Source organism: Cetorhinus maximus, chromosome 1 (genome assembly GCF_964194155.1).
Source record: "Cetorhinus maximus chromosome 1, sCetMax3.hap1.1, whole genome shotgun sequence".
In the NCBI taxonomy this organism is placed as follows: Eukaryota; Metazoa; Chordata; class Chondrichthyes; order Lamniformes; family Cetorhinidae; genus Cetorhinus; species Cetorhinus maximus.
Window position 1 is genome coordinate 170,098,739 of NC_135879.1, and position 26,723 is coordinate 170,125,461.

General features: G+C 45.4%; 1 protein-coding gene across 1 annotated transcript in view; it reads right to left on the reverse strand.

Moving 5' to 3' along the window:
* Positions 1 to 26,466, reverse strand: part of LOC144675316 (transmembrane protease serine 9-like) — a 44,103-nt gene extending 17,637 nt beyond the window's left edge. The window contains exons 1-6 of the mRNA XM_078536353.1: positions 26,347 to 26,466; positions 26,121 to 26,265; positions 19,607 to 19,754; positions 15,063 to 15,338; positions 12,109 to 12,304; positions 4,887 to 4,946 (exon numbers count right to left, since the gene is read on the reverse strand). Coding sequence (XP_078392479.1) covers positions 4,887 to 4,946; positions 12,109 to 12,304; positions 15,063 to 15,338; positions 19,607 to 19,754; positions 26,121 to 26,265; positions 26,347 to 26,410 — 889 coding nt within the window. The 5' untranslated portion in view covers positions 26,411 to 26,466. The remainder of the gene's footprint in view (positions 1 to 4,886; positions 4,947 to 12,108; positions 12,305 to 15,062; positions 15,339 to 19,606; positions 19,755 to 26,120; positions 26,266 to 26,346) is intronic.
* Positions 26,467 to 26,723: the final 257 nt, after the last annotated feature.

Below are 26,723 nucleotides of genomic sequence, written 5' to 3' on the forward strand. Positions count from 1 at the left end.
TTGTTAAAAAATTATGGGTAGAATCATCCCGAAAATCAGCAATGTCCGATATCGGGCCGGGAAAGCGGCATTTGACCCGTCGATTGCAATGGCGGCTTTTCCTGCCATATTGTAATGTGTTTAAAAAAGTACAAGAGCATGTGTTTCACATCGGAACACTGGTGGGGCGGCCTCCGATTCGTCTGCCCCGCCGTCACTTCAGGCCTTCAGTAATCTGGGCGCCATATTTAAAGGGCGCCCCTGCACAGAGCAAGCTCTCCCTAAGGGATCGGAGGCCACTGCAAGGTCATGGCTGCCAAAGGGAGGAAACATGCTGCCCCCACATTTAGTGATTCCACCCTCAAGCGCCTACTGCATGCAGTGAAGGGCCACCGCGAATCCTATCCCCCAACTCTGGGCGAAGACCAGCAAGCAAGGTCACCAGTAAATCATGGGAGGCAGTGGCAGCAGTGGTCAGTGCCAACACCCTGCAAATGAGGGCACGCACCCAGTGCTGAAAAGAGGATGGATGATCTCCTTTGTTCTATCAGAGTTTTTAAAATTATTTGCTCATCATGTGTGGGTGTCTCTGGCATGGCCAGCATTTATTGCTGTTGGTCAGGGGGCATTTAAGAGTCAACCACATTGCTGTGAGTCTGGAGTCATATGTAGGCCAGGCCAGGTAAGGACAGCAGATTTCCTTCCCTAAAGGGTGTTAGTGAACCAGTTGGGTTTTTATGACAACCAGCAATGGTTTCACAGTCATCACTAGACTTTTAATTCCAGATTTATATTGGATTCATATTCCACCATTTGCCATGGTGGAATTAGAATCCTGGTCCCCAGAGCATTACCCCTAGGTTTCTGGATTACCGATTCACTGATAATACCACTACACCTATGCCCCACCGCCTCCCCTCAGAGTAAGTAAGTCACTCTTCTCATCACTCTCAACTCACACACTCACAAACCCATCAGACATACACAGGGCTCTCACTCACTGCCAGTTCAAGGGACATCACTATTCACTCTCTCACTCGCACGTTCATTTGCCCTGCGGATCGTGTCCTCATCCTGCCCATGGCAACACTCAGCACCCACACACACCAGACATTCTACTCATCTGGCCTGACAGGCATCCTGCTTTTTTAAAATTCATTCACGGGATGTGGGCTTCGTTGGCTGGGCCAGCATTTATTACCCATCCCTAGTTGCCTTGAGAAGGTGGTGGTGAGCTGTCTTCTTGAGCCTCTGCAGTCCATGTAGTATAGGTACACCCACAGTGCTGTTAGGAAGGGAGTTCCAGGATTTTGACCCAGCGACAGTGAAAGAACGGCTATATATTTCCAAGTCAAGATGGTGAGTGACTTGGAGGGGAACTTCCAGGTGGTGGTGGTGGTGTTCGCATCTATCTGCTGCCCTTGTCCTTCTAGATGGTAGTGGTCGTGGGTTTGGAAGGTGCTGTTGAAGGAGCCTTGGTGCATTCCTGCAATGCATCTTGTAGATAGTACACACTGCTGCTACTGTGCATCGGTGGTGGAGGGAGTGAATGTTTGTGGACGTGGTGCCAATCAAGCAGACTGCTTTGTCCTGGATGGTGTCAAGCTTCTTCAGTGTTGTGGGAGCTGCACTCATCCAGGCAAGTGGGGAGTATTCCATCACACTCCTGACTTGTGCCTTGTAGATGGTAGACAGGCTTTGGGGAGTCAGGAGGTGAGTTACTCGTTGCAGGATTCCTAGCCTCTGACCTGCTCCTCTAGCCACAGTATTTACATGTTTAGTCCAGTTCAGTTTCTGGTCAACGGTAACCCCCAGGATGTTGATAGTGGGGGATTCAGTGATGGTAATGCCATTGAACATCAAGGGGCGATGGTTTGATTGTCTCTTGTTGGAGGTGGCCATTGCCTGGCACTTGTGTGATGCGAATGTTACTTGCCACTTGTGAGCCCAAGCCTGGATATTGTCCATGTCTTGCTGCATTTGGACACGTACTGTTTCAGTATCTGAGGAGTCGCAAATGGTGCTGAACATTGTGAAATCATCAGTGAACATCCCCACTTCTGACCTTATGATGGAAGGAAGGTCATTAATGAAGCAGCTGAAGATGGTTGGGCCGAGGACACTACCCTGACAAACTCCTGCAGTGATGCCCTGGAGCTGAGGTGACTGACCTCCAACAACCACAACCATCTTCCTTTGTGCTAGGTATGACTCCAACCAGCGGAGATTTTTGCCCCTGATTCCTGTTGACTTCAGTTTTGCTAGGGCTCCTTGATGCCACACTCAGTCAAATACTGCCTTGATGTCAAGGGCAGTCACTCTCGCCTCACCTCTGGAGTTCAGCTCTTTTGTCCATGTTTGAACCAACGGTGTAATGAGGTCAGGAGCTAATTCGCCCTGGCGGAATCCAAACTGGGCATTAGTGAGCAGGTTATTGCTAAGCAAGTGCCGCTTGATAGCATTGTTGGTGACCCCTTCCATTATCTACTGATGACCGAGAGTAGACTGATGGGGCAGTAATTGGCCGGGTTGGATTTATCCTGCTTTTGGTGTACAGGACATACCTGGGCAATTTTCCATATAGCCAGATAGATGCCAGTGTTGTTGCTGTACTGGAACAGCTTGGCTAGGCTCTCTACAAATACAGGTTGTTGTTATGCCAGAACTATGTAAATATGTGGTGCACAGAAATTTTCAAATGGCAAGGTTTCACTCTGATGAGCATTAATTGGTTAGAGATAGGACTTCTGTCCCTCACTCAGGAGTAAGTTCTGCCTCAGAGAGCTGCTGGCCAATCTGACTGGCGAGACCAGACCTTGAGATGGTGCACCCTGATCAGGAAAGGTGTCCAGTGATGGAATCATCCCCTCCCACTTCCTGCCCATGGTCTGAGCATATTTACCTGCCAGGCCTCCTCCCATCCCTGGCCTCCTCCTACTGCTTAGCCATTTAAGGGCATTAGGGCAAGGTCAGGTGTTCCACCCTAGGCCTCATGTGCAAACCAGCCCCCCCACCACCCCCTTAATTTTCTGACAGATTGGAGGCAGGCGGGTAGATGGCAGAAAGGTCATCCAGTGAATTTTATGCATCTCCCCCTTTGTTAGAAAATAGGGAACTATTAGAGCTTTGCAAGAACTGGAGTAATGGGAATGAACATGCGGCCCATTAAAAGGTTTGAGTGCAAAGCTTTTGATGAACTGAAGGGTGAAAGAGGAGGCACTGGTGAGGAGGACTTTTAAGGAGCTGTAGTATAATGCAGTATGATAGACTATGTCCCATTAAGAGTTAACTGTAACAGTTTGTAATGTCAAGCAAAGAAGTGACAGACACTCATTTGATGGACTTGAGGGTAGTAAGCAGGGTCGGTAGCTAGTTTACAGCGTTCTCATAATTGTAAATATGTTATAATAAAATTAGAGTGTTTTGCAGCCAGCAGTTTTTGAGAATTTAGTGCAAATACCCCAACCCAACAACACAATAATACAATGTGACAGTGGTGAAAAAGAAGGGACTAGAAAAATCTCTACCTCTACCAGAGTGCTTTGAGACAATTGCAGGCCTAAATCAGGCTGAAGCATGGCCAAGGTGGCACAGGAGATTTGCTCAATTTCGCACTGCATCGGGTGTTGCAGTCAATCCAGACTGTGAGCAGGTCAGCACACTTTTGTATGCAATGGGCAACTGTGTGGACGACATCCTAATTACCCTGGCGATCAATGATCAATGAGATCAACACATATGCCAAAGTTATTGATGCTTTGGAGATATATTTAAAACTCTGCAAGAATACCATCATGGAACATGCAAAATTCAATAAACACACCCAAAGACACAGAAAAACTATCAACACATTTATTAATGAATTGTACTGATTAGCAGAAGACTGTGAGTTTAGTAATCTGAAAGAGGAGCTAATTTGCAACAGAATGGTTGTTGGAGTAGTGGATGAAGCATTATCAGATAATTTGCAAACCTGAGATGACTTGACACTGGCGAAGGCAAATCAAATAAATTGACAAACCAAGATCAGGAGGCAAAACTGATCGGTAGTCAAAGGAGAGAGAGAGAGAGAGAGTGCCCGAATCCCAATGTAATAAGTACAGTTGAATTTGGTTGACATAAAAAAGGGAAAATAGAAAGAAGGACAGAGGTGCGTCAAGAAAAGTAGTTAATAGTGGCAGCTCAGGCTAGCTGTTGCTGGTAGGGCAGATGAAGACATAGGCATGAGAATTGTCCCACCAAAGGCGTGCAATGCCATTGCTTTAAAAAGATGGGGCATTTTCAGTCAGTATGTCACAGTAGAAAAATGGGAAGAAAACTCAAAGGGAGTAAACTTTTAAAGAAAACAGTCTTTTGGTGTGCTAAGAATTACACTGACAACTAATTTAAGATTGTCAGTCGGGCTTGCAGTGTGGCTCATTTGCATGGTACTGGAAGCTACATACATTAATACACAAGGCCCTGTTTTTTGCAGACATAAAGAACATGTACACACATTGGGCAGAATTTTATGAGTTGGCGAGCAGGGGCGGAGCTTGCTCACCGACACGTAAAATGGCGCGTGGTGATGTCGGGCGGAACTCCCGACGTCACTGTGCCCGATTTAAATTTTCAGGAAGGTGGGCGTGCGCCCGCCAACCTGTCAATTGAGGCCATTGCCAGGGTCAATTAAGTAATTAAATGACCTGCCCGTCCAACCTTAAGGCTGGCGGGCAGGCCAGGAGCCCCGGTGGGAACTAGAAAAAACATGAAACCTCACCCACGGGTGGAATGAGGTTTCATGTAGGCTTTAAAAAATCTTAATAAAGATTTTGTAAAAATTATGGACATGTCCCAACTCATGTGACATTGTGAGATCGTCTGTAAATGTAAAAGAGACAAAAATCGAAAAATAAAATTTCCCTTACATTTCCCCTCATGTGACATTGTCATCTCCCTAGGGCTACGTGCAGCCTCAGGGAGATCGTCTGTAAATGTAAAAGAGACAAAAATAGAAAAATAAAATTTCCCTTACATTTCCCCTCATGTGACATTGTCACATGAGGGGAAATGTAAGGGAAATTTTATTTTTCTATTTTTGTCTCTTTTACATTTACAGACGATCTCCCTGAGGCTGCACGTAGCCTTAGGGAGATGAGTGCGCTCTTTCATGCGCATGCGCAAAAGAGCACACTCCCGATTTTGGGATTCCCCCCCTGCCCGCACAGGAAGTGCATAGTGCCTCCGTGCAGACGTCACGCTGGGCGGACCTTAATTGGCCTGCCCACATAAAATGGCGGCGCGCCTCTGATTGGGGGCGCCGATTGGAATGTATGCACCCGCCCATCAACTTCCCCCCAATGGGGGGAAAATTCAGCCCAATGTGACTGTTTCAACTAAACAAAATAAGTGACAGCCATTTGCTGACTCTTTCCTCAGGGCAATGCTTTGACCAATCAGGGTTAAACTGCCTGGTTTAAATTTCAAACAAAGCTTGGCAGTTAACTGTTAGTCACCATCACTGGTGCATTATCCATGGCAACGCCACTTGTCAACCAATCAACGCTATCTTCACATCCAGTATAAATGGTTGTTTTCCTCTTATATTGGCATTCTTGTGAGTGTCCTGATGAGTACAAAGCAAAAAGTTTAGACATGTCTCTTTTTACAGCAATAAACAGAGTCCATGAAGTAGAAGGTTCACAAGACATTGAGATACCTTTCTTGAGAAAGTTTCACAGACCAGGAAGAACAGAGCTGAAGGTTCTGGAAGAACTCACAGTTACTTTAAAGCACAAAGAGAAAGTAATTACTGAAGTATTGTACGTAATTCAAGATCAGAATAGTTTGCTCTTAAGTAGAAAGGCATATATGGAATTGAATCAGAATCACAGAATAGGAGAAATAAAGAATGGTGAAGGTCAATCAGGAGACTTCAGAACAGAATTACCGAAGTTGTTTACAGCATTAGGAAAGCTGAGAAGGGTGTATCATATAACGCTATGCCCAGAAGCAAAACCAGTAGACTTATGTACACCAGGAAAGGTTCCACACCAAAGAGGTCGACTCAATGGTAGCACAAGAAACAATAATCATCAGCCAGAAGTGCCGAGCGGATGATCCATCGTGGCCTCCTCCAGAGGTTTCCAGCATCATTCAGCCAATTCAATTCACTCCATGTGATATCAGGAAGCAGCTGAAGGCACTGGATACTGCAAAGGCTATGGGCCCTGACAATATTCTGGCAATAGTGCTGAAGACTTGTGCTCCAGAACTAGCCGCATCCCTAGCCAAGCTGTTCCAATACAACTACAATACTGGCATCAGCTGGCCAAAAGGAAAATTGCCCAGGTATATCCTGTACACAAAAAGCAGGACGAATCCAACCTGTCCAATTACTGCCCCATCTGTCTACTCTTCGTCATCAGTAAAGTGATGGAGAGGGTCACCAACAGTGCTATCAAGTGGCACTTAGCAATAACCTGCTCACTGAAACTCAGCTTGGGTTCCGTCAGGGCAGCTCAGCTCCTGAACTCATTACAACCTGGGTTCAAACATGGACAAAAGAGCAGAACACCAAAGGTGAGGTGAGAGTGACTGCCCTTGACATTAAGGCAGCGTTTGACTGAGTGTAGCATCAAGGAGCCCTAGCAAAACTGGAATCAGTGGGAATCAGGGGGAAAATCTCCGCTGATTGGAGTCATACCTCACACGAAGGAAGATGGTTGTGGTTGTTGGAGGTCAATCATCTCAGTTCCAGGACATCATTGCAAGAGTTTGTCAGGGTAGTGTTCTAGGCACAATGATCTTCAGCTGCTTCATCAATGAACGTCATATCATCAAGAGGCCAGAAGTGGGGATGTTCGCTGATGATTGCACAATGTTCAGCACCTTTCATGACTCCTCAGATACTGAAGCAGTCCATGTCCAAATGCAGCAAGACCTGGACAATATCCAGGCTTGGGCTGACAAGTGGCAAGTAACATTCTCGCCACAGAAAGGCCAGACAATGACCATCTCCAACAAGAGAGAATCAAACCATTGCCCCTTGACATTCAATGGCATTACCATCACTGAATCCCCCAATATCAACATCCTCAGGGTTACCATTGACCAGAAACTGAACTGGACTAGCCATATAAATACTGTAGCTACAAGAGCAGGTCAGAGGCTAGGGATCCTGCGGCATGTTACTCACATCCTAACTCCCCAAAGTCTGTCCACCATCTACAAGGCACAAGTCATGAGTGTGATGGAATACTCTCCACTTGCCTGGATAAGTACAGTTCCCACAACACTCAAGAAGATGGACACCATCCAGGACAAAGCAGCCTGCTTGATTGGCACTGCTTCCACAAATATTCATGGCCTCAACACCGATGCAGAGTGGCAGTAGTGTGTACCACCAACAAGATACTCTGCAGAAACTCACCAAGGCTCCTTCAACAGCACCTTTCAAATCCACGACCACTACCAACTAGAAGAACAAGGGCAGAAGACACATGGGAACACAACCACCTGGAAGTTCCCCTCCAAGCCACTCAGCATCCTGACTTGGAAATATAAAGGAATAATTGGCCATCTAGTTGTGTGAGGCCTCTTGGGGATGAGCAACCATAATATGATAGAATTCTTCATCAAGATTGGGAGTGACGTAGTTGATTCTGAGACTTGGGTCCTGAATCTTAATAAAGGAAACTACGATGGTATGAGGCATGAGTTGGCTATGATGGATTGGAAATGTTACTTAAAGGGATGACGGTGGATAGGCAATGGCAAACATTCAAAGAGCGCATGGGTGAACTGCAACAATTGTTTATTCCTGTCTGGTGCAAAAGTAAAACAGGAAAGGTGGCCATACCATGGCTTACAAAGGAAATTAGAGATAGTATTAGATGCAAGGAAGAGGCAGACACATTGGACAGAAAAAACAACAGACCTGAGGATTGGGAGCAGTTTAGAATTCAGCAGAGGACCAAGGGATTGATTAAGAAGGGGAAAATAGAGTACGAGAGTAAACTTGCAGGGAACATAAAAACTGACTGTAAAGGTTTCTATAGGTATGTGAAGAGAAAAAGATTGGTGAAGACAAATGTAGGTCCCTTACAGTCAGAAACAGGGGAATTTATAATGGGGAATAAAGAAATGGTTGACCAACTAAATACATACTTTGGTTCTGTCTTCACAATTAACATATCAGAAATGTTGGGGAACACAGGGTTTAGTGAGAGGGAGGAACTGAAAGAAATCAGTATTAGTAGGGAAATAGTGTTGGGGAAATTGATGAGATTGAAGGCTGATAAATCCCCAGGGCCTGATAATCTACATCCCAGAGTACTTAAGGAAGTGGCCCTAGAAATAGTGGATGCATTGGTGATCATCTTCCGAGATTCTATAGACTCTGGAACAGTTCCTACAGATTGGAGGGTAGCTAATGTAACCCCATTATTTAAAAAGGGAGGTAGAGAGAAAACAGGGAATTATAGACCAGTCAGCCTGATGTCAGTAGAGGGGAAAATTCTAGAGTCCATTATAAAAGATTTAATAGTTAAGCGCTTGGAAAACAGTGGCAGAATTGGACAGAGTCAGCATGGATTTATGAAAGGGAAATCATGCTTGACAGATCTACTGGAATTTTTCAAGGATATAACTCGTAGAGTTGATGAGGAGGAGCCAGTCGATGTGGTTTATTTGGGCTTTCAGAAGGCTTTCGACAAAGTCCCACATAAAAGATTGGCGTGTAAAATTAAAGCGCATGGGATTGGGGGTAGTGTATTGAGATGGATAGAAAACTAGTTGGCAGACAGGAAACAAAAAGTAGGAATAAATGGGTCTTTTTCCGAATGGCAGGCAGTGACTAGTGGGGTACCGCAGGGATTGGTGCTGGGACCTTATAATCACAATATATATTAATGATTTAGATGAGGGAATTAAATGTAATATCTCCAAATTTGTAGATGACACAAAGCTGGGTGGGAGGGTCAGCTGTGAGGAGGATGCAGAGATGCTTCAGTGTGATTTGGACAAGCTGAGTGAGTGGGCAAATGCATGGCAGAAGCAGTATAATGTGGATAATTCTGAGGTTATCCATTCTGGTAGCAAAAACAGGAAGGCAGATTATTACCTGAATGGCTATAAATTGAGAGAGGGGAATGTGCAACAAGACCTGGGTGTCCTTGTACACCAGTCACTGAAGGTAAGTATGCAGGTGCAGCAGGCGGTGAAGAAGGCAAATTGTATGTTGGCCTTCATAGCCAAAGGATTTGAGTACAGGAACAGGGGTGTCTTGCTGCAATTGTACAGGGCTTTGGTGAGACCACACCTGGAATATTGTGTGCAGTTTTGTTCTCCTTATCTGAGGAAGGATGTGCTTGCTATAGAGGGAGTGCAGAGAAGGTTTACCCGACTGATTCCTGGGATGGCGGAACTGATGTATGAGGAGAGATTGAGTCGGTTAGGATTATACTTGCTGGAGTTCAGAAGAATGAGGGGGGATCTCACAGAAACCTATACAATTCTAACAGGACTAGACAGGGTAGATGCAGGATGTTCCCGATGGTGGGGGAGTCCAGAACCAGGGGTCACAGTCTGAGGATATGGGGTAGACCATTTAGGACTGAGATGAGGAGAAATCTCTTCACCCAGAGAGTGGTGAGCCTGAGGAATTTGTTACCACAGAAAGTAGTTGAGATCAAAACATTGTATGTTTTCAAGAAGGAGTTAGATATAGCTCTTGGGCGAAAGGGATCAAAGGGTATGGGGAGAAAGCGGGAGCAGGCTATTGAGTTGGATAATCAGCCATGATCATAATGAATGGCGGTGCAGGCTCGAAGGGCTGAATGGCCTACTCCTGCTCCTAGGTTTCTATGTTTCTATCACCGTTCTTTCACTGTTGCTGAGTCAAAATCCTGGAACTCCCTCCCTAACAGCACTATGGGTGTACATATAGCACATGGACTGCTGCAGTTCAAGAAGGCAGCTCACCACCACCTTCTCAAGGGCGTTTAGGGATGGGCAATAAATGCTGGCCCAGACGGCGATGCCCACATCCCATGAATTAAAAAAAATAAAAGCTGGTGTGGCAAATTCTCATAACTGTAAATATATTACAATAAATTTAGAGTGTTTTACAACCAGCAGTGTTTGAGAATTTTTTGAAACTATTCCAGTCCAACAATACAATAACGCAGGAGTCAAACCTTAATATTCTGATAGGAAAAGAGTACAATGTCAGTCGCAGAAAATGAGGGCAGATAGAAAAATGCACTCTTAGAAAGTGAACTGATGAGGGCATAAAAGTCAGCTTGAGTCACAAAAGACACTAAAGGTGTCACATGCATGCAGCAAGTAGCTGGGATAGTTGTTAGAACCAATACTAGAGAATCGTAAGTGCTGTTGGAACTGAAAAAAGATGTTGTTGACTTTGCTGGTGTTAAACTGGGAGAGGTGACTGCTCTTCTGGATCAGTTAGAATTGTGCCAGCCTTCAGTCCAATGTGAGCACAGAAAGACAGAGTTGGATGTTACCAGTACATGTGCGAAATATTATTTTGAAGGTGTCCCTGAATTCGAAGGTGTCTAGGCGAACTTCCTTCCAGGGGAGGTGGGCAAATCCAGGGGAGGTGGGCAAGCCATCTGATCCCCACCACTCTCCACAGCCGCCGCTCCCCACCGACCCCCCGACCCCCCTCCCCCACTTTGTAAAATGCAGCTCCTGGGGTGGGAGTCTCTCTCTCTTGCAGCATGGGATGGTATTCAGTGACATGGATTTTTTTGTGGACCCACTCATGGTCCTCCTAGCCACATCAAAATAAGTAGTTATTTGTGAATGCCCTCTGGCCAACTGTTTATGAACCATTAAGTAGACTACTCACTGGCCTACTTATACACCTAAATGGGTTTCTGCAGAAGATACAGGGGTGAAATGGAAGAAACTGCAAAGAAAGTCAATCTGCACAAACAGATTAGGCTCGTGCCTTAATAATGCCGCTGCATGGATGACCCTGGGCAAAATAGCAGAGATTGGGATCGTTCCAGGAACAAAACAATAAGCGCAGCACTCTGATTTTAAGGGTGTCACATCCCTGTTCTCACCGGAGGAAGTCAGAATTGACTCTAGTTTTTTTTTGGTTATTTCTTCCAGAATTTCACAATGGTGTCTGTCAATAATTAAACCATCGCAAAAATTAGTATTCAGCATATTTTTAAAATGTTATTATGCGTTAATCATCAAAGCTCATCATAAGCAAAATTTTAAGGGTTGAATTTCAGTTTTCCTACAAAATTACAATTAAACCATTTCAATCAACATTGTCACTTTTCGGTAAAAAAGATATTGTAACAATTTAAAGTATGTTCCAAATAATATGAGCATGTGGATTGCCAAATAAACAAAAAAAATATACATAGGTTTCTATCATCACTGTCAATTTTCACACTGTGTATCAGGCAAGTTTCCACAAATAAATGTTTTTAAATTGACAAAAAAAAGTTTCTATAGCTACAAAAAAAGTGAATTTGCATTAAAAGTAGCATAAACATGAAACCCATTCAATCTCCATCGTGCAACCATTTATTGTTCTGTGAGCAAGAATCAGGCACGATTTGCCTTTTCCTGACCACTCACATCTCTAACCAGCTGCACAATCAGGAGTGGTGGGGTTTGACATGCGTTTACGGCAGTTTGTGTTGGCTGCTGTTAATTAAAACTTTACAGCATTTCTGTCTCTTTGTCAACAATAGCTAATGAAGCCACATTGCTAATAACACATCTGGGGGACATCACCAGCAGAAATAAAATCAAAAATGTCCAACGACTTGTCCACAAGCCGGACTGAATGAAAATAATATTGATATAACATAGAAACAACAGTTGTGTAGGAGAGAGATAATTATAAAATCTGCTCGAAAAAATGAACAGTAAATTTATGCAACCAGGACTTTCAAAAACACAAGCCACCAGTATACCTGAGGATATTGAGTAGCCTTTTACATGTATGACTAAAAATAAACATGGGTTTCTTTAAAATTTCAAGTGACCAAACAATTTCAGTAACATATATTTCATGTGTCAGGTTCCCATTGATTGATCCAAGTAAGCAAATTGCAATCTAAATAGCGACAAACAAAAGTGCAGTAACTTTCCATTAGATTTGTTCATTTGTTTCATTAAAATTTACAACACCAGTTGTTTTCTTGATCCAGGTTAAATATTTGTCTGTTAGCCGGGTATAAATGCCAGGGTGTCTGGCAATCGCACAATCCTTCCCAGCTGAAGAAATTCCAACAATCACCTGCTTCCGACTCAGGGTCTTTGTTTTGCACATTAATGGGCCTCCTGCGTCACCCTGCGGAAAAAGAATTAAAAAGTTATGCTTAAAATACTTTTATAAAATATGTAAGAATTCACAAAATGTACTAATGTTAATGACAAAGTTTGGGTTGCACACAGTTTTCATCAAATCACTTACTTCGAGCCACATAGAAATTTACAACACATGAACAAATCATTTGATCCAGTTAGACCATGTTGGTGCATTACCCTCCATGCGTGCAAATAGTTCTAATTACATATAAGCACCCTGTTCTCATTGGCACCACAAATGGTGCCAGCAGCTATCTAAAAGGGTAGTGGCTAAGGGCCACATCCAGAAACTTCCAACAGCAAAGTAGTAACACAGAAAATTAGACTACAGTGACTCTTGCTTGACTTTTTTAATAGCAAGTGCATATCTCAGTCACAGAATTTTAATGGCACAGAAGGAGGCTATTCGTCCCATCATGTCTGCACCGGCTCTCCAAATGAGCACTCTGACCTGGTGCCATTGCCCTGCCTTTTCCCCGTACCCTTGCACATTGTTTCTATTCAAATAATCATTTAATGCCCTCTTGAATGCCTCTATTGAACCTGCCTCCACCACACTTCCAGGCAGTGCATTCAAGACCCTAACCACTCGTTGTGTGAAAAAGTTCTTTCTCACTTCACGCTTGCTTCTTTTGCAAATCACTTTAAATCTGTGCCCTCTCATTCTTGATCCTTTTACAAGTGGGATTAGCTTCTCCCTATCTACTCTGTCCAGCCTCCTCATGATTTTGAACATCTCTATCAAATCTCCTCTCTGTCTTCTCTCCAAGGAAAACAGTCCCAACCTCTCCTCATAGCTGAAGTTTCTCATCCCTGGAACCATTCTTGTAAACCTCTTCTGCACTCTCTCCAATGCGTTCACATCCTTTCTATAATATGTGATTCATGTCTGGTGAACAAGTTACTTATGCCTGCCCTCTCAGATGACTATCAAAATTCCGTGATACTATTCAAAGAGCAGGAAAGTTATCCATGGTGTCCTGGCCAATATTTGTCCCTCAATTAACATCACAATACCAGAGTATCTGGTCATTATCACATTGGCATCTTGGGATCCTGCTGTACAAAAATTAGCTGCTGTGTTTCTAACATAAGACCATAAGACACTTCAAAAATACTACATTATAACGCACTTTGGGATATCCTAAGGCTGTGAAAGGCAGTATATAAATGCCAGTTTTTAGATATTTTATTCCTTCTATATGGTCTCTATCACAGAAGCTAAATATCACAGTGTATCCCAGTGCAGAGTCTGGTCTCCGGGTAGTCATACCCCAGAGGTATCCCGGAAGATGAGCTGGGGGACCCCTTGAAAGTTCCCATGCACTGACTACATGGGAATTGCACGGAAAGTTTCAACTTACATTGGAACCTTCCAAAACTCCTATTTGAAGTCCGAGACTTTGGGTGGTTCTGACTTACTTGGCAGAATAGTTATCCAGGAAAAGTTAGAAGGATTAAAACCAGTTCTAACTCCTGGGTAACTATACTATTGAACGCCTGAACCCGCACTGGACCCCGCGACAACTCCCCCCACCCCGACTACCCTCCTGACAGCACCCCCAGCCCCCTGTTTAGGCCCCCCCAACCACTGACTATCCTCCTGACCCCCCTGACTACCCATGCACCCTCACTACCACCCACACCCCAAATACCCCCATCCCCTAACCCAACTGCTCCCATGCCCCCAAATACTTCCTACCTCCCCACCCCAGATAGCTGCAACTATCCCCCCACCCCCGACCACCCCGCACCCCTTGACTACCCCACAAGGCCCCCAATCCCTGACTTTCCTCTCCACCCTGACACCCCCCCGACGGGCTACCAAACCCCCAACCCCTGACTACCCCCCGGCCCCCTACCAACCAACCCACCCGGCCCTACCCCCAACCACTGGACTCACCCCACACCCACTTACCTTGCCACTTATCTTCTCTCCTAGCTTGTCAAAGGTGCTGGGACATTTAAACTTTGCGGAATACAGCAGCTCGTGCCATAAAAGGGCTTTGTTTCCCACAACGATCCTACACTCCGCAAGAAGCACTCCAGGACCAGGTACTCCACATTTCTCAGCAGGCCTGGGTGAGAAACGTGGAGCTCCTGTCTAAGGTAAGAAAGTAGGAGCAGAGTGGCAATCCGACAGTGACTACCACTCAACATAGGATTCCAACCATTAGCCAAAATTTTCAGGTCGGCGTGTGGGGGTGGGCCCTGCTTGCTGACATGTAAAATGATGCACGTTGACATCAGGTGTGTGTCCCGATGTCACCGCGCATCATTCAGATCTTCAGTTCGGCGGGCGCGCACCGGAGTCAGTTGCACGCCCGCCGAACTGTCACAGGCTTATTAAGGCCATTTAAATATCAATTAAACTAATAAACTGAGCTGCCCGTCCAACCTTAAGGTTGGCGGCAGGCAAAGAGCCCAAGCGACCTTCACATTTTTCATGAAACTTCATCCACGGGCGGGATGAGGTTTCATGAAGGTTTTTGAACTTCAATGAAAATTTTTAATAAAATTCATGGACATGTCCCAGCTCATGTGACACTGTCACGTCATGCTGGGCGGGCCTTAATTGGCCCACCCACGTAAAGTGGCTGCACGCAGCCGATTGCGGCCAGCGTTTGGCTGCATGCCCCCCCGCCCGGCCATGCCCGCTCCTGCCCAGCCCCCCATTGGGGAGAAAATTCTCCAGAAATATCTATTTCTAAAAATCCTTCAAATGAGAGTTTGTAACTTACCAGGCAGGAATCTTTTTTGCCCTTTTTATCGCCTGCACAAATCATGTTGTCTGTTATAACTGGGTTCCCATTGTAATATTTTTTACTATTACAGGCTTTCCGGTCAATCACAGATACAGGTGCCTCTTTCAAGGTGTCAGACTGTGTTTTATCGCTGGGACTGGTTTGTCCCCATCCAATGATGGTGCATTTTACTCCAGATTTAAGGTCCTTTGTGGAAGTTGGCAGGTTCAGGATTTCTATCTCCTTCTTCTTAATATTTGCACCTTGTGCTAACTGGAACAATAAGAAAAATGTTATTGTCTCTCCTTGCTTCTGAGTAGCTGCAGTCAAGCACGTAAAATGCAAGTAATTAATTTTATTGTGTCATTTATTCTATTCAAATGCAAAGGGGAGAATTTTCCCCATGTCGGGCAGGCTGGTCGGGAGCGGGTGCGGACCCGATCAGCGCCCACAATTGGGTCCGCGCCACCATTTTACGTGGGCGGGTCAATTAAGGCGCGCCCAGCGTAGTTCACGACTCCCTTGCATAGTGGGAGTGGGCAGGCGGCAGAGGGCACGCTCAGACTGTTGGGTCCAATGGCGACCCGGAGGCCTGTATAAGTGAAGGCCTGGCAGCCTTGGAAAGGCTGCTCACAATGGCTGGGAGGAGGGCTCTGCAGAGGGGCAATGTTGGTGACGCAAGTCTGGAGGATAGGCCATCGGGGCAGGCCAGGCCGGAGGGTAGGCCAGCAGGGCAATGTGCCCCTCGTTTTTCAGATGGGTGCTTAGCTGCCCCCCTGGAGGAGGTGGCAGCGCGGCAGGAGGTCCTTCTTCCAAGGGACGGGAGGCGGAGGGCCTTCCACCTAACCAAACGTGCGTGGGAGGAGGTGGCCAAGAGTGTGAGCTCCCATGATGTGGTGAGATGCACATGGCTCCAGTGCCGCAAGAGGTTCAATGGTCTCCTGCACTTGGGAAGGGTGAGTGTCATGTTGCCTCAAGGCACTTAATGCAGCCGCCACCCTTTCCCCCAACCCCACCCCCTCCAACACCCACCAATTCTGAGTACAGTAACGGCATTGAATCCCTCACGGCAAGGATCCCTCACTGGAAGTGACAGCAGAGATTGCCCATGCCCAGTTCACCCTGAGAGGGTTAAGATAGGATGTGTTCTACATCCACAGCTTGTGTGACTCTGACACCCAGTGTATAGAATGGGGTTGAAAGTCAAGGGTCTGCACCTAGGCAGAGTGCTGGAACTGGGAAGCATGTTGAAGTCAGGGTGCTAACATGCTGGGAGGGGAGCTTCCAATTCTGGTGTTTGCGCTCCACGTGCTTGTGCCTCCTTGCTTAGCAAAATGACGCCTTGTGGTGCCATATGTGAAGCAGGCAGCATTTGGGCAAGGGGGGGGTGGGATCAGTCCTGGCTTGTTTGGGTGAGTGTGCGCCAGCTGCTGGGTGACGAAGAACTGGAGTCCTACAATGTCCCACTCTGGCTGGGTTGGCAGGGATGCGATGGGAATCCAGGTGCAGGCTGGACTAATGAATGGAAAAGACCGTGCACAATGTATCGGAAAAAATGCGGACTGGCAGAGGGCAGGCCCAGTTGGCCATCCTAATGGCTTTCAAGCAGCAGGCCATGGATCTTGAGAGGCACCATGCCCCCAGGTCCACCGGTTACGGTGAGGCTGGGGTGCCACAGGGAGGTATGTTTGGCGGACACTCAGGTCACCATGTGTGTCCCAGAAACCATGTCACTGCTGAAAGCTCAGTGATTGAAGTTTGCAATATGGGTTGGCCATTGATTATGGAAAGATGGGTGCATAGTGGTCCGGGAGAGCAGCATGCAAGTTGACATTGTCTGCACTGTAACTAATCAAATGTCCTTTTTCTTCCTTTCAGCATCACCGGAGCAGAGCGAGGAGGAGGAGGCAGAGGGCCCACCTCTCACCTCTGAAGCCCTAGAGCAAATCCATTCACCAGTGGCACATCATCACAGCCAAGCAGGTACTAGCGTAGATACTAGCGCCTCGGTGGGAATTAGATCTTCGACTAGTGTCCCGGGCACGGCAGTGAGGGAACTTCACCCTCGTTTGAGGTGCGGGTAGAGAGTGCCCAGGGCACTGACAGTCGGAGGACTGCTGGGGACCAGGTACATGCTCAGTCAGTGGCTGATGATGTGCTTCTGGAGTCATCCGTGAGGCAGCGAATGCTGGACGTACAGCAGGGTATGCGAGACAATCTGGCGGAGATACATGAGGCAATGCGTAGCATGGTGCCCATGCTGGAGGAGTCCACACGAAGCATTACCAATGCAATGAGCCTCATGGCTGAGCGCCATGCCTCCTCCATGGAGAGAGTGGTGGCTCTCGTGGAGAGGCACCTCCAGGAGAACAATCAGGTCCTTCTGGGGTTGCACTTGGACCTGCAAGCCCTCACAGCGGCATTGGCCACAGCTGGTCTGTGCCAGTGTGGGAGATGGTTTGGGCACCAAGTATCCCAAAGGTGGCTCCCCTGGAGGCTGAATATGGACTCCTGGCCTCCTCCCCCTTCTGGCCCTCTCTTCCTCCTCAGAGGAGATGCCTCCATTGGAGAGCACAACTCTCATTCCCAGGCTAAGGGGAGGCATCCTGAAAGCTGCAGGCCCCAGAAATGTTTTCTACTGTAGAGGCCTGACCAAGGCTCTTATTCCTGTCCTAGCAGCTGGTACAAGTTTTGAACTCTTCCCGCTCTGTCAGGCAAGTATAAGTTACTTTCACACATAAGTACCTCAAACATCATATATGCGACCCCACTCATCCCTCTTATCCTGCCCGTGGATGAGGTTTATACAAATGTCTCCAACCCGCCTGCCCATTGCGCCCGTGTGACGTCCTGAAGATTGCACGGGCTGCGAAAAATCAAGATCAATTGCTGCCTCGAGGGCCTTAACTGGCCCGTTAAGTGATGGCGAGCGTGCATCTAAACTTATAGTGTGCCTGCCTTCCCAAATATCACGATGGCATGCGATGATGTTGGGAAGTTATTTTACACGCGGGCGTGTGGGGCCCACCCCTACACGCCAACGGGAAAATTCTGGCCATATGCAAAAGTTGGAAAGGCCAGTCAGGAAATACAAGTTGTTGCTCATGTGTCGCTCCAAAATGTCCCTCCAGTCCTTTAGTTCAGGGCCTAAGTGGACAATTTTGGATGTGTGAACCTAGACAGTAAAGTGTGAGTCAAGCATCAATTGCTGGGAATATCACATAGTATGAAGTATAAATCTAATACGGTTTACAATGTAAATGAATACAAACATAATGGTATCAAGACTATTCATTTATACCTTTTCCCCCAATGATCTGCCAAAGTCACATGAGGAAAATTGTGCAAAAATCCTAGCCCTTTCTTTTTAAGTCAGGTTGGTCACCAGTTCCAACACATTGGGCAGGATTTTACGTCCCACGGGCGGGTATGCACCCGATCCGATTGAGTGTCCTGACGTCATCATGCACTTGCGCGATATTTCAGTTGGCAGGCACGCGCGAGAGTCAGCAGCGGGCGGGATGAGGTTTCCAAAATTAATTTTTACAAATGTTTTGACATAGGCCAGAATTTTACAGTCGGTGTGCGGGGGTGGGCCCAACACACTGGCGCGTAAAATGCTGTGTGATGACGTCGGGCGTGCGTTCCGATATCATCGCGCTGTCTCACGATGTTTTGTTCGGCAGGCACGCGCTGGAGTTGGCTGTGCGTCCACCAATAATTGATAGGCTTATTAAGGCCATTGACAAAGTAATTAATATCAAATTTACGCTGCCTGTCCAACCTTATGGTTGGCGAACAGGTGAAAAGGCGAAGCGGCCTTTACATTTTTTAAGAAACCTCATCCACAAATGGGATGGGGTTTCCTTAAGCTTTTACGAATTAAATTTTTAAAAATTCTGAAAAATAAAAACATGTCCCATCTCGTGTGGCACAGTCACATGAGGGGACATGTTTCACTAAATTTTTATTCCATTTATTTATTTTTTTCTAAAGCGCTTCAACCTCCCTGAGGCAGCTCCATGCCTCAGGGAGATTGAAGCGCTCTTTCACGCGCTCACGTATTCCACTGGACGGGCCTTAATTGGCCAGCCCATGTAAAATGGCGGTGTGGAGATGATCGCTCCGCGACCGCCCCCGCCCACTCCTGCTGAGCCCACCCGACGCGGGGAAAACTCCGGCCATTACTTTTATTACGTTTATGTGCATGTGATTGAGTACCTACGTGGGGACATTTTTTCACATTTTCAAAATCTTTATTTTTGCTTTTACAATTCTTCAGCTCCCTGAGGCCGCTCCCTGCCTTCAGGGAGCTTTCAGCGCATGCTTTCCCACACATGCGCAGACTTTTGCTCTTGCACCCCTCTCGCTTCCCCACCCCGGCAGCGCTGAGCTTCTCAACGTGAAATGCGGTCGGGGGCCGATTGCAGGCAGCGAACCATTTCCCGGCCATTCCCAGGCCCACCTGGCGTGCCTGCCCGACAACCCGAATATCCTGCCCATTGAAGATATTTACAGATAGTTTCTTGTACAATAATTACCTCAAGGAGCATGATGTCATTGTCTATTTTATTCTTGAATTCAGGGTGTACGAAATACTTTTTAACCAAAATTTTTTGTTCAGCCTTATCTTTCTTTTGGAGTGATTGAGCTCCAAGAACCACCGTGGCTTTCTTTTTGTTGATCAACCTGTAGGTTTTGAATCGTGAAATATTACTTGGTGAATCAACAATAACTTCCATTTAAATAGCACTTTTAATGTAGAAAATCATCCAAAGAGGTTTCACAAAGTTTTTGTCTTCCTTATTCTTTTGTGGGATGTGACTGTCACTGACATGGCCAGCATTTGTTGCCCATCCCTGATTACCCTTGAACTGAGGAGCTTGCTAGGCCATTTCAGAGGGCAATTAAGAGTCAGCACATTACTGTGGATCTGGAGTCACATGTAGGCCAGACTGGGTAAGGATGGCAGATTTCCTTCCCTAAAGGACGTTAGTGAACCAGATGGGTTTTTATGACAATCAATGATAGTCATGGATTTACTGAGACTAGCTTTATATTCCACATTGATTAATTGAATTTAAATTACATAAGCTGCCATGTTAAGATTTGAACCCCGGTCCCCAGAGCATTAGCCTGGGCCTCTGGAGTACTAGTCCAGTGTTATTACCACTACACGTCTTTTCTATTTCTATATGTTGATGCCCACCCACCTGCCAATTTAGTTTAAACTCTCCCCAACCAACCAACCAATGAATCCCACCCCCCTCCCCCCCGCAAGGGCATAGGTCAACCTGTCCCTTTTGAATAGGAGCTTCCTGTGCCAGAACTGGTCCTAATGTACCAAGAATCTGAAGCCTTCCTTCCTGCACCATGCCACAAGCCATGCATTAATCCTCCATATCTTTATATTTCTAATCTGGCTAGTTTATGGTGATGGGAGTAATCTAGATACGTTTTAACTTCCTCCCTAGCTCCTGAAAGTCTGACTGTAGGACCATAATACCTGCTCTATCTCGGTTATTAATACCAATGTGTGCCACAACTTCTGGCTCATTCCCTACCCCCTGCAGAGTCTTTATTTTTGTTTTTACAATTCTTCAGCTCCCTGAGGCAGCTCCCTCTCCATATCTTTTACCCTGGCACCAGGAAGGCAACAGAACATGCGGGACTCATAATGGTGATTACAGAAATGCCTGTCTGTCCCCCTAACTATGGAATCTCCTATAACAACAGCATTTCCACATTTTGCCATTCTCTCCTGTGTAGCTAGTCCCTTGCCCATGGTCTGCATTGCACTCCTTCAAGGTGTCGTCAGTCCCAGTAGTCTCCAACACTGAGTAACTGATTAAAAGTGGCGCACACCCTGAAGGATCCTGCATTGCACTTCCTACCTCTTCCTACTCTTCCGAATGGCCACCCATCTACTATCCTGAACTCACTCTCTCCGTTGGGTGGCTACTTCCTAGAACATACACTCCAGGAAACTTTGAGCCTCCCTAATGCTCCGCAGTGACTCTAGCTGCCCTTCAGGCTCAGAAATCCTGAGCTCAAGCTCAAGTTCAAGCTTCAAGAGACACATCCTATACACACGGTTCCCCCAAGAAACATGAAAATGTCCTGAAGCTCCCATATGGCTCAAGAATTGCAACAGGTCTCAGCTGCCCAAATCTATTCCCTCTTTTAGGATCTAGTTAGTACTTTGTTTAAATTATTAATATTAATTAGTGCCTTTCAACGTCAGCTCACAATGTTCATTGCCTTTGCTCCCTCTCTTGGACTGCTCATTTTATAAAATGCCCGAACAGTACCTTTTCCCTCACTGTACAGAATTCCCTCATTTACTAAATTGTAGAAGAGGTGCTCTGTAAAACTGGATTCCATGCTACTTACTTATCTCTGTATTTATGCATCCTGTTACTTCATCACTACTATCAGGTCAATAGACAACTCCCACTAAACTCTTGCAACTTTCCATTCCTCAGTTTTACCGAGAGTTTTCCTACAGTCTGCTCATTCTTAAGGATATGCCCTCTTCCTAATGCTGTAATAGTGTATTTTATTAACATGTTTACTCCTCCCCCTTTTCCAATTTCTATATACTTTTTAAAACCTTATGACCTGGAATATTTATCTCGCAATCATGCCCAGCTTGTACATAGATTTCAGTGATGACCATTATGTCATACCTTCAAGTTTAATTTGAGCTTCTAACTCATTTGTTTTGATTCTTACACTGTGTGCATTTGTGTACAGCATTCTTCATTGCAAACCTGCCTTTCTCTTTTGCCCTGATATTTTTTCTCATACATTTTAACTGATCACATGTCTTGTTTTTCATCACCCCTGTTGTATTTTATTAGTAATTTTATTGTTATTTCCTATATTGTTTTTTGACCTTGAACTTCTTCTTAGGCAGTCTTGGGATTGAGGGTAACTTGCTTCCACTCTGCTTCGATGGGTTCTGAGATGGCTGATAAGTCCAATGTGCGATCTGCAGACTCTGTCGCATGCCGGACAGATGGTGCTTGAAGGGTAGGGAGATGAGGCGTTTGGAGGTTTGCTCTCTCTGATGCCTCGACTTTGCCTCTGCATGCTCCTGACGAAGTCTCTGGATGTTTTCAGTGCCTTTCCAAATAAACCTTCTCCAGTCACAAGCCAGGGACTCTCATTGGCGTGGATATTTCGCCTCTTCAGTGATGTTTCAAGAAAATCCCTAAAGCGTTTTCACTGTCCACCTGGGAGTCTCCTGCCACTACCGAGTTCCGAGTTTTGGGAGCCTGGTGTAAGGCACAGGGATGATGTGTTCTGCCCAGCAGAACTGGTTTTGATGCTGGACATGTTGAGTTGGGAGAGGACACTGCTGTTGGACCATCTTTCTTACCACAGGATTTGGAAGATCTTGTGAAGGCACTGCTGGTGGTGCTTCTCCAGTGCTTTGAGGTGCCTGCTGCAGGTTGTCCAAGTCTCCGAACTATATAGGTGCATGTGGATCACTGCTGGCCAGTAAACGATGACCTTCATCTCGCATTTGAGATCCTTATTCCTCAAATACTCCGTTCTTCAGTCACCCAAAAACCGAGCTGGCACATTGGCGATTAATTTCATCGTCTATGTCTGCCTTTGAAGAGGCTTGCAAGATAGGGAAAATGGTCCATATTTGCCAGGATCTCACTGTTGATCTTAACTGACATGAGCATGAACTACCTATACGATCTTTAACACTACTTCTGAGCTGGACTTTACTCTCATCTCTTTTTCATACTTTTTTTTCACTTATTATTTCTGCCTGAGCCCTCTGCCAATTTATTAGTCTAAATGACACAATTTACCGCCATTATTAGGGCATGCAATTTGTTGCAGTATGACTTCCCATGTCAAATCCCATGATTTTGACCTTCCAAAGTGATTGCCCAGTTAGTTTCTCCACCCGCTGCTGATTTCACTTAAATCACCAACCTATTTTAAAGTGCCTGGGAGCAGAGCACAGCTGCACACTTCCCATTATGAAGACTAGCTTTACAGTGACCAACTGGAAACATTCTCCAATGTTAAGTGGTAATGAGAGGTAAAATGCTAGTACCTTAAAATTGTCTGTAAGTAAAATTAAAATGCTAATAAGTGGAGCAAATATGCTCTGTAACTTCTTGGTAGTTTAATTTGCCAGCAACTATCCCATGCCTTCTTGCCTTTTTTTTCAAATCACTTCCTTGTACCATAATAGATAGCGAGATATTATTAGAAACAGCATGGAATTATAGTATATACAGAAATGCAATTATTATATATGCCAAAGTTACAGTTGCAATAGCAGTGAAGTCCTCTTATGCCCAGGACCTGGTAAATCTTGATTTTTAAAAAATTCTTTCATGAGATGTGAGTATCGCTGGCTGGACCAACAATCATTGCCCATCCCTAATTGCCCTTGAGAAGGTGATGGTGAGCTGCCTTCTTGATCCATTGCAGTCTATGTGGTGTAGGTACACCCACGGTGCTGTAAGGGAGGGAGTTCCAGGAGTTTGACCGAAGAGACAGTGAAAGAACGGCAATATATTTCCAAGTCAGGATGGTGAGTGGCTTCTAGGGCAACTTCCAGGTGGTGGTGTTCCCATCTATCTGCTGCCCTTGTCCATCTAGAGGGAAGCAGTCATGGGTTTGGAAGGTGCTGCCTAAGTAGCCTTGGTGAGTTCCTGTAGTGCATCTTGTAGATGGTACACACTGATGCCACTGTTCGGTGGTGGTGGAGGGAGTGAATGTTTGTGGGTGTGGTGCCAATCAAGCGGGCTGCTTTGTCCTGGATGGTGTCAAGCTTCTTGAGTGTTGTTGAAGCTGCACACATCCAGGCAAATGGAGGATGTTCTATCACACTCCTGATTTGTGCCTTGTAGATAGAGGACAGACTTTGGGGAGTCAGAAGATGAGTTACTCACCGCAGGATTCCTAGCCTCTGACCTGCTCTTGTAGCCACAGTATATGGCTAGTCCTGTTCATTTATAGTGGGAGATTCAGCAAAGGTAATGCCATTGCAAGTCATGGGGCAATGGTTAGATTCTCTCTTGTTAGAGATGGTCACTGTGTGTGTGGCACAAATGTTACTTGTCACCTGTCAGTCAAAGCCTGGATATTGTCCAGGTCTTGCTGCATGTAGACATGGGCTGCTTCAGTGTCTGAGGAGTCGCGAATGGTGCTGAACATTGTGCAATCATCAGCGAACATCCCCACTTCTGACCTCATGATGGAAGAAAGGTCATTAATGAAGCAGCTGAAGGTGGTTGGTCCTAGGACACTGACCTGAGGAACTCCTGCAGTGATGTCCTGGAACTGAGATGATTGACCTCCAACAACCACACCCATCTTCCTTTGTGCGAGGTATGATTCCAACCAGCGGAGAGTTTGCCCCTGATTCCCATTGACTCCAGTTTTGCTAGGGCTCCTTGATGCCACACTCGGTCAAATGCTGCCTTGATGTTAAGAGCAGTCACTCTCACCTTACAGATGAGGTGAACAGATAAAACTAAAAATCCTAGTTAAAGGTCACCTGACATAAAACAAAATAAAAAACTGATGAAAGGTCAACGACCTGGGACATTAACTCTGTTTCTCTCTATACAGATGCTGCCAGGTCTGTCTAGGATTTCCAACATTTCCTGTTTTTACTTCAGATTTCCAGCATCCACTATCTTTTACTTTTATAAAAAATAATTAAACCCATGTTGTCAGAAGTTGCAGTTTCACTGTGTCAACTGATTTCATGTTGGAGACTCTGGTATGTATTTTCAGCTGGCTGCACCTTGTTCACATTCCTGGGAGCAATTTGGATTGTCAGATCCAATTGGGAGCTCAAATCAAGCACGTTTAGATGTGCAAACACAAGAACACAAGAAATAGGAGCAGGAGTGGACAACACGGCCCATTGAGCCCGCTCCATCATTCAATACAATCAAGGCTGATCTTGGGCTTCAACTCCATTTTCTCACCCGCTCCCCACATCCCTGAATTCCCTGAGAGACCAAAAATCTGTCTATCCCAGCCTTAAGTGTATTCAACGATGGCACATCCACAACACTCTGGGTAGAGAATTCCAAAGATCCACTACTATTTGTGTGAAGTAATTTCACCTCATCTCAGACAATCTCTCAGCATCCACCCTATCAAGCCCCTTCAGAATTTTGTAAGTTGCAATGAGATCGCCTCTCATTCTTCAAAACTCCAGAGAATATAAGCACAATTTACTCAGCCTCTCATAGGACAGCCCCCTCATCCCAGGGACCAAATTTGTGAACCTTCGCTGTACCATCTCCAATGCAAATATATCCTTTCTTAAATGTGGAGACCAAACCTGCACACAGTACTCCAGATGCAGTCTCATCAAAATCCTGCACAATTCTAGCAAGACTTCTTTATTCTCATACTCCAATCCCTTTGTAATAAAGGCCAACATGCCATTTGCTTTCCAAATAGCTTGCTGCATCTGCATGATAACTTTCTGTGTTTCTTGTGCATGCACACCCAAGTATCTTTGGGTGTCAACACTTACACGTTTCACACCTTTAAAAAATGTTCTGCTTTTCTATTCTTACGAGCAAAATTAATAACTTCACACTTCCCTACATCATACTGCATCTTCCGCCTCCTAACTTAACTTTTCTATATCTCTTTTCAGCCTCTTTGTGTCCTCCCAACAACTTACCTTCCCAACTTGCTTGGTATCATCAGCAAAGTTTGATACATTACTCTATGTCTCTTTATCCAAGTCATTAATATAGATTGTAAATAGCTGAGGCCCCATCACTGATCCTTGCGGCACTCCACTATTCACTGCCTGCCAACTTGGAAAAGCCCCATTTGTGCCTACTCTCTGCTTTCTATCCATTAACCAGTAAAGTTCCATTAACCATTAAAGTAAACCATAGTCTTGGCTATTAAATTTGTAAACCCAGTTTGATAGCACACTGGAATTAAACCACTAATTTACAGTCTGAAAATGTGTATTGTTCCCTCTAATTTGTCCAAAACAATACATCAATTGAGAATAAAATGAACAAAATATCTTACTGTTGACAGTTTGCTGCAGTCATTACCCATTTTGCTTGGATCAAAGTTCCTCCACATACATGTTCGTTGTTAGCCTGGATGGACACCATATAAGGTCTTGAATGAGGTTTAACATCGCGACCACCGATGATTTCCATGCAATCATCTATAGGAGGGGAAAAAACATAACTATCACAAAGAACATTCATTTTCGTGAAGTTTCAAACCCAATTTTTCATATACTTACAGCCCTGGTCAGCTAAGACACTGATTACTAAAACAGAGAATGCCACCTGAAGCATTCTGAACATTGTGTTCAAATGCAGATGTTTAGTCCACGAGCAGCTCTTGTAGTGTTCGTGGAGGATGTGGTTTATCAGGTTTAGACTGAAGTGACACTTTGTGTTCCTGTAGCGATAAACTGTTATTTTTCTTACCAGTTTTATCAACATTTTTAATGTCATAAAGATATAGCTCTGGAAACAACATTACACCAACGCTCACATTTGAAAATGATAGCAACTCACAATTTACCATAACGTGCAACGTTCTTGCTATCCAAGGGCATATAAAGAGGATGGCATAAATGTTGTACACAACAAAGGAAGTTACATTTAAATTTGA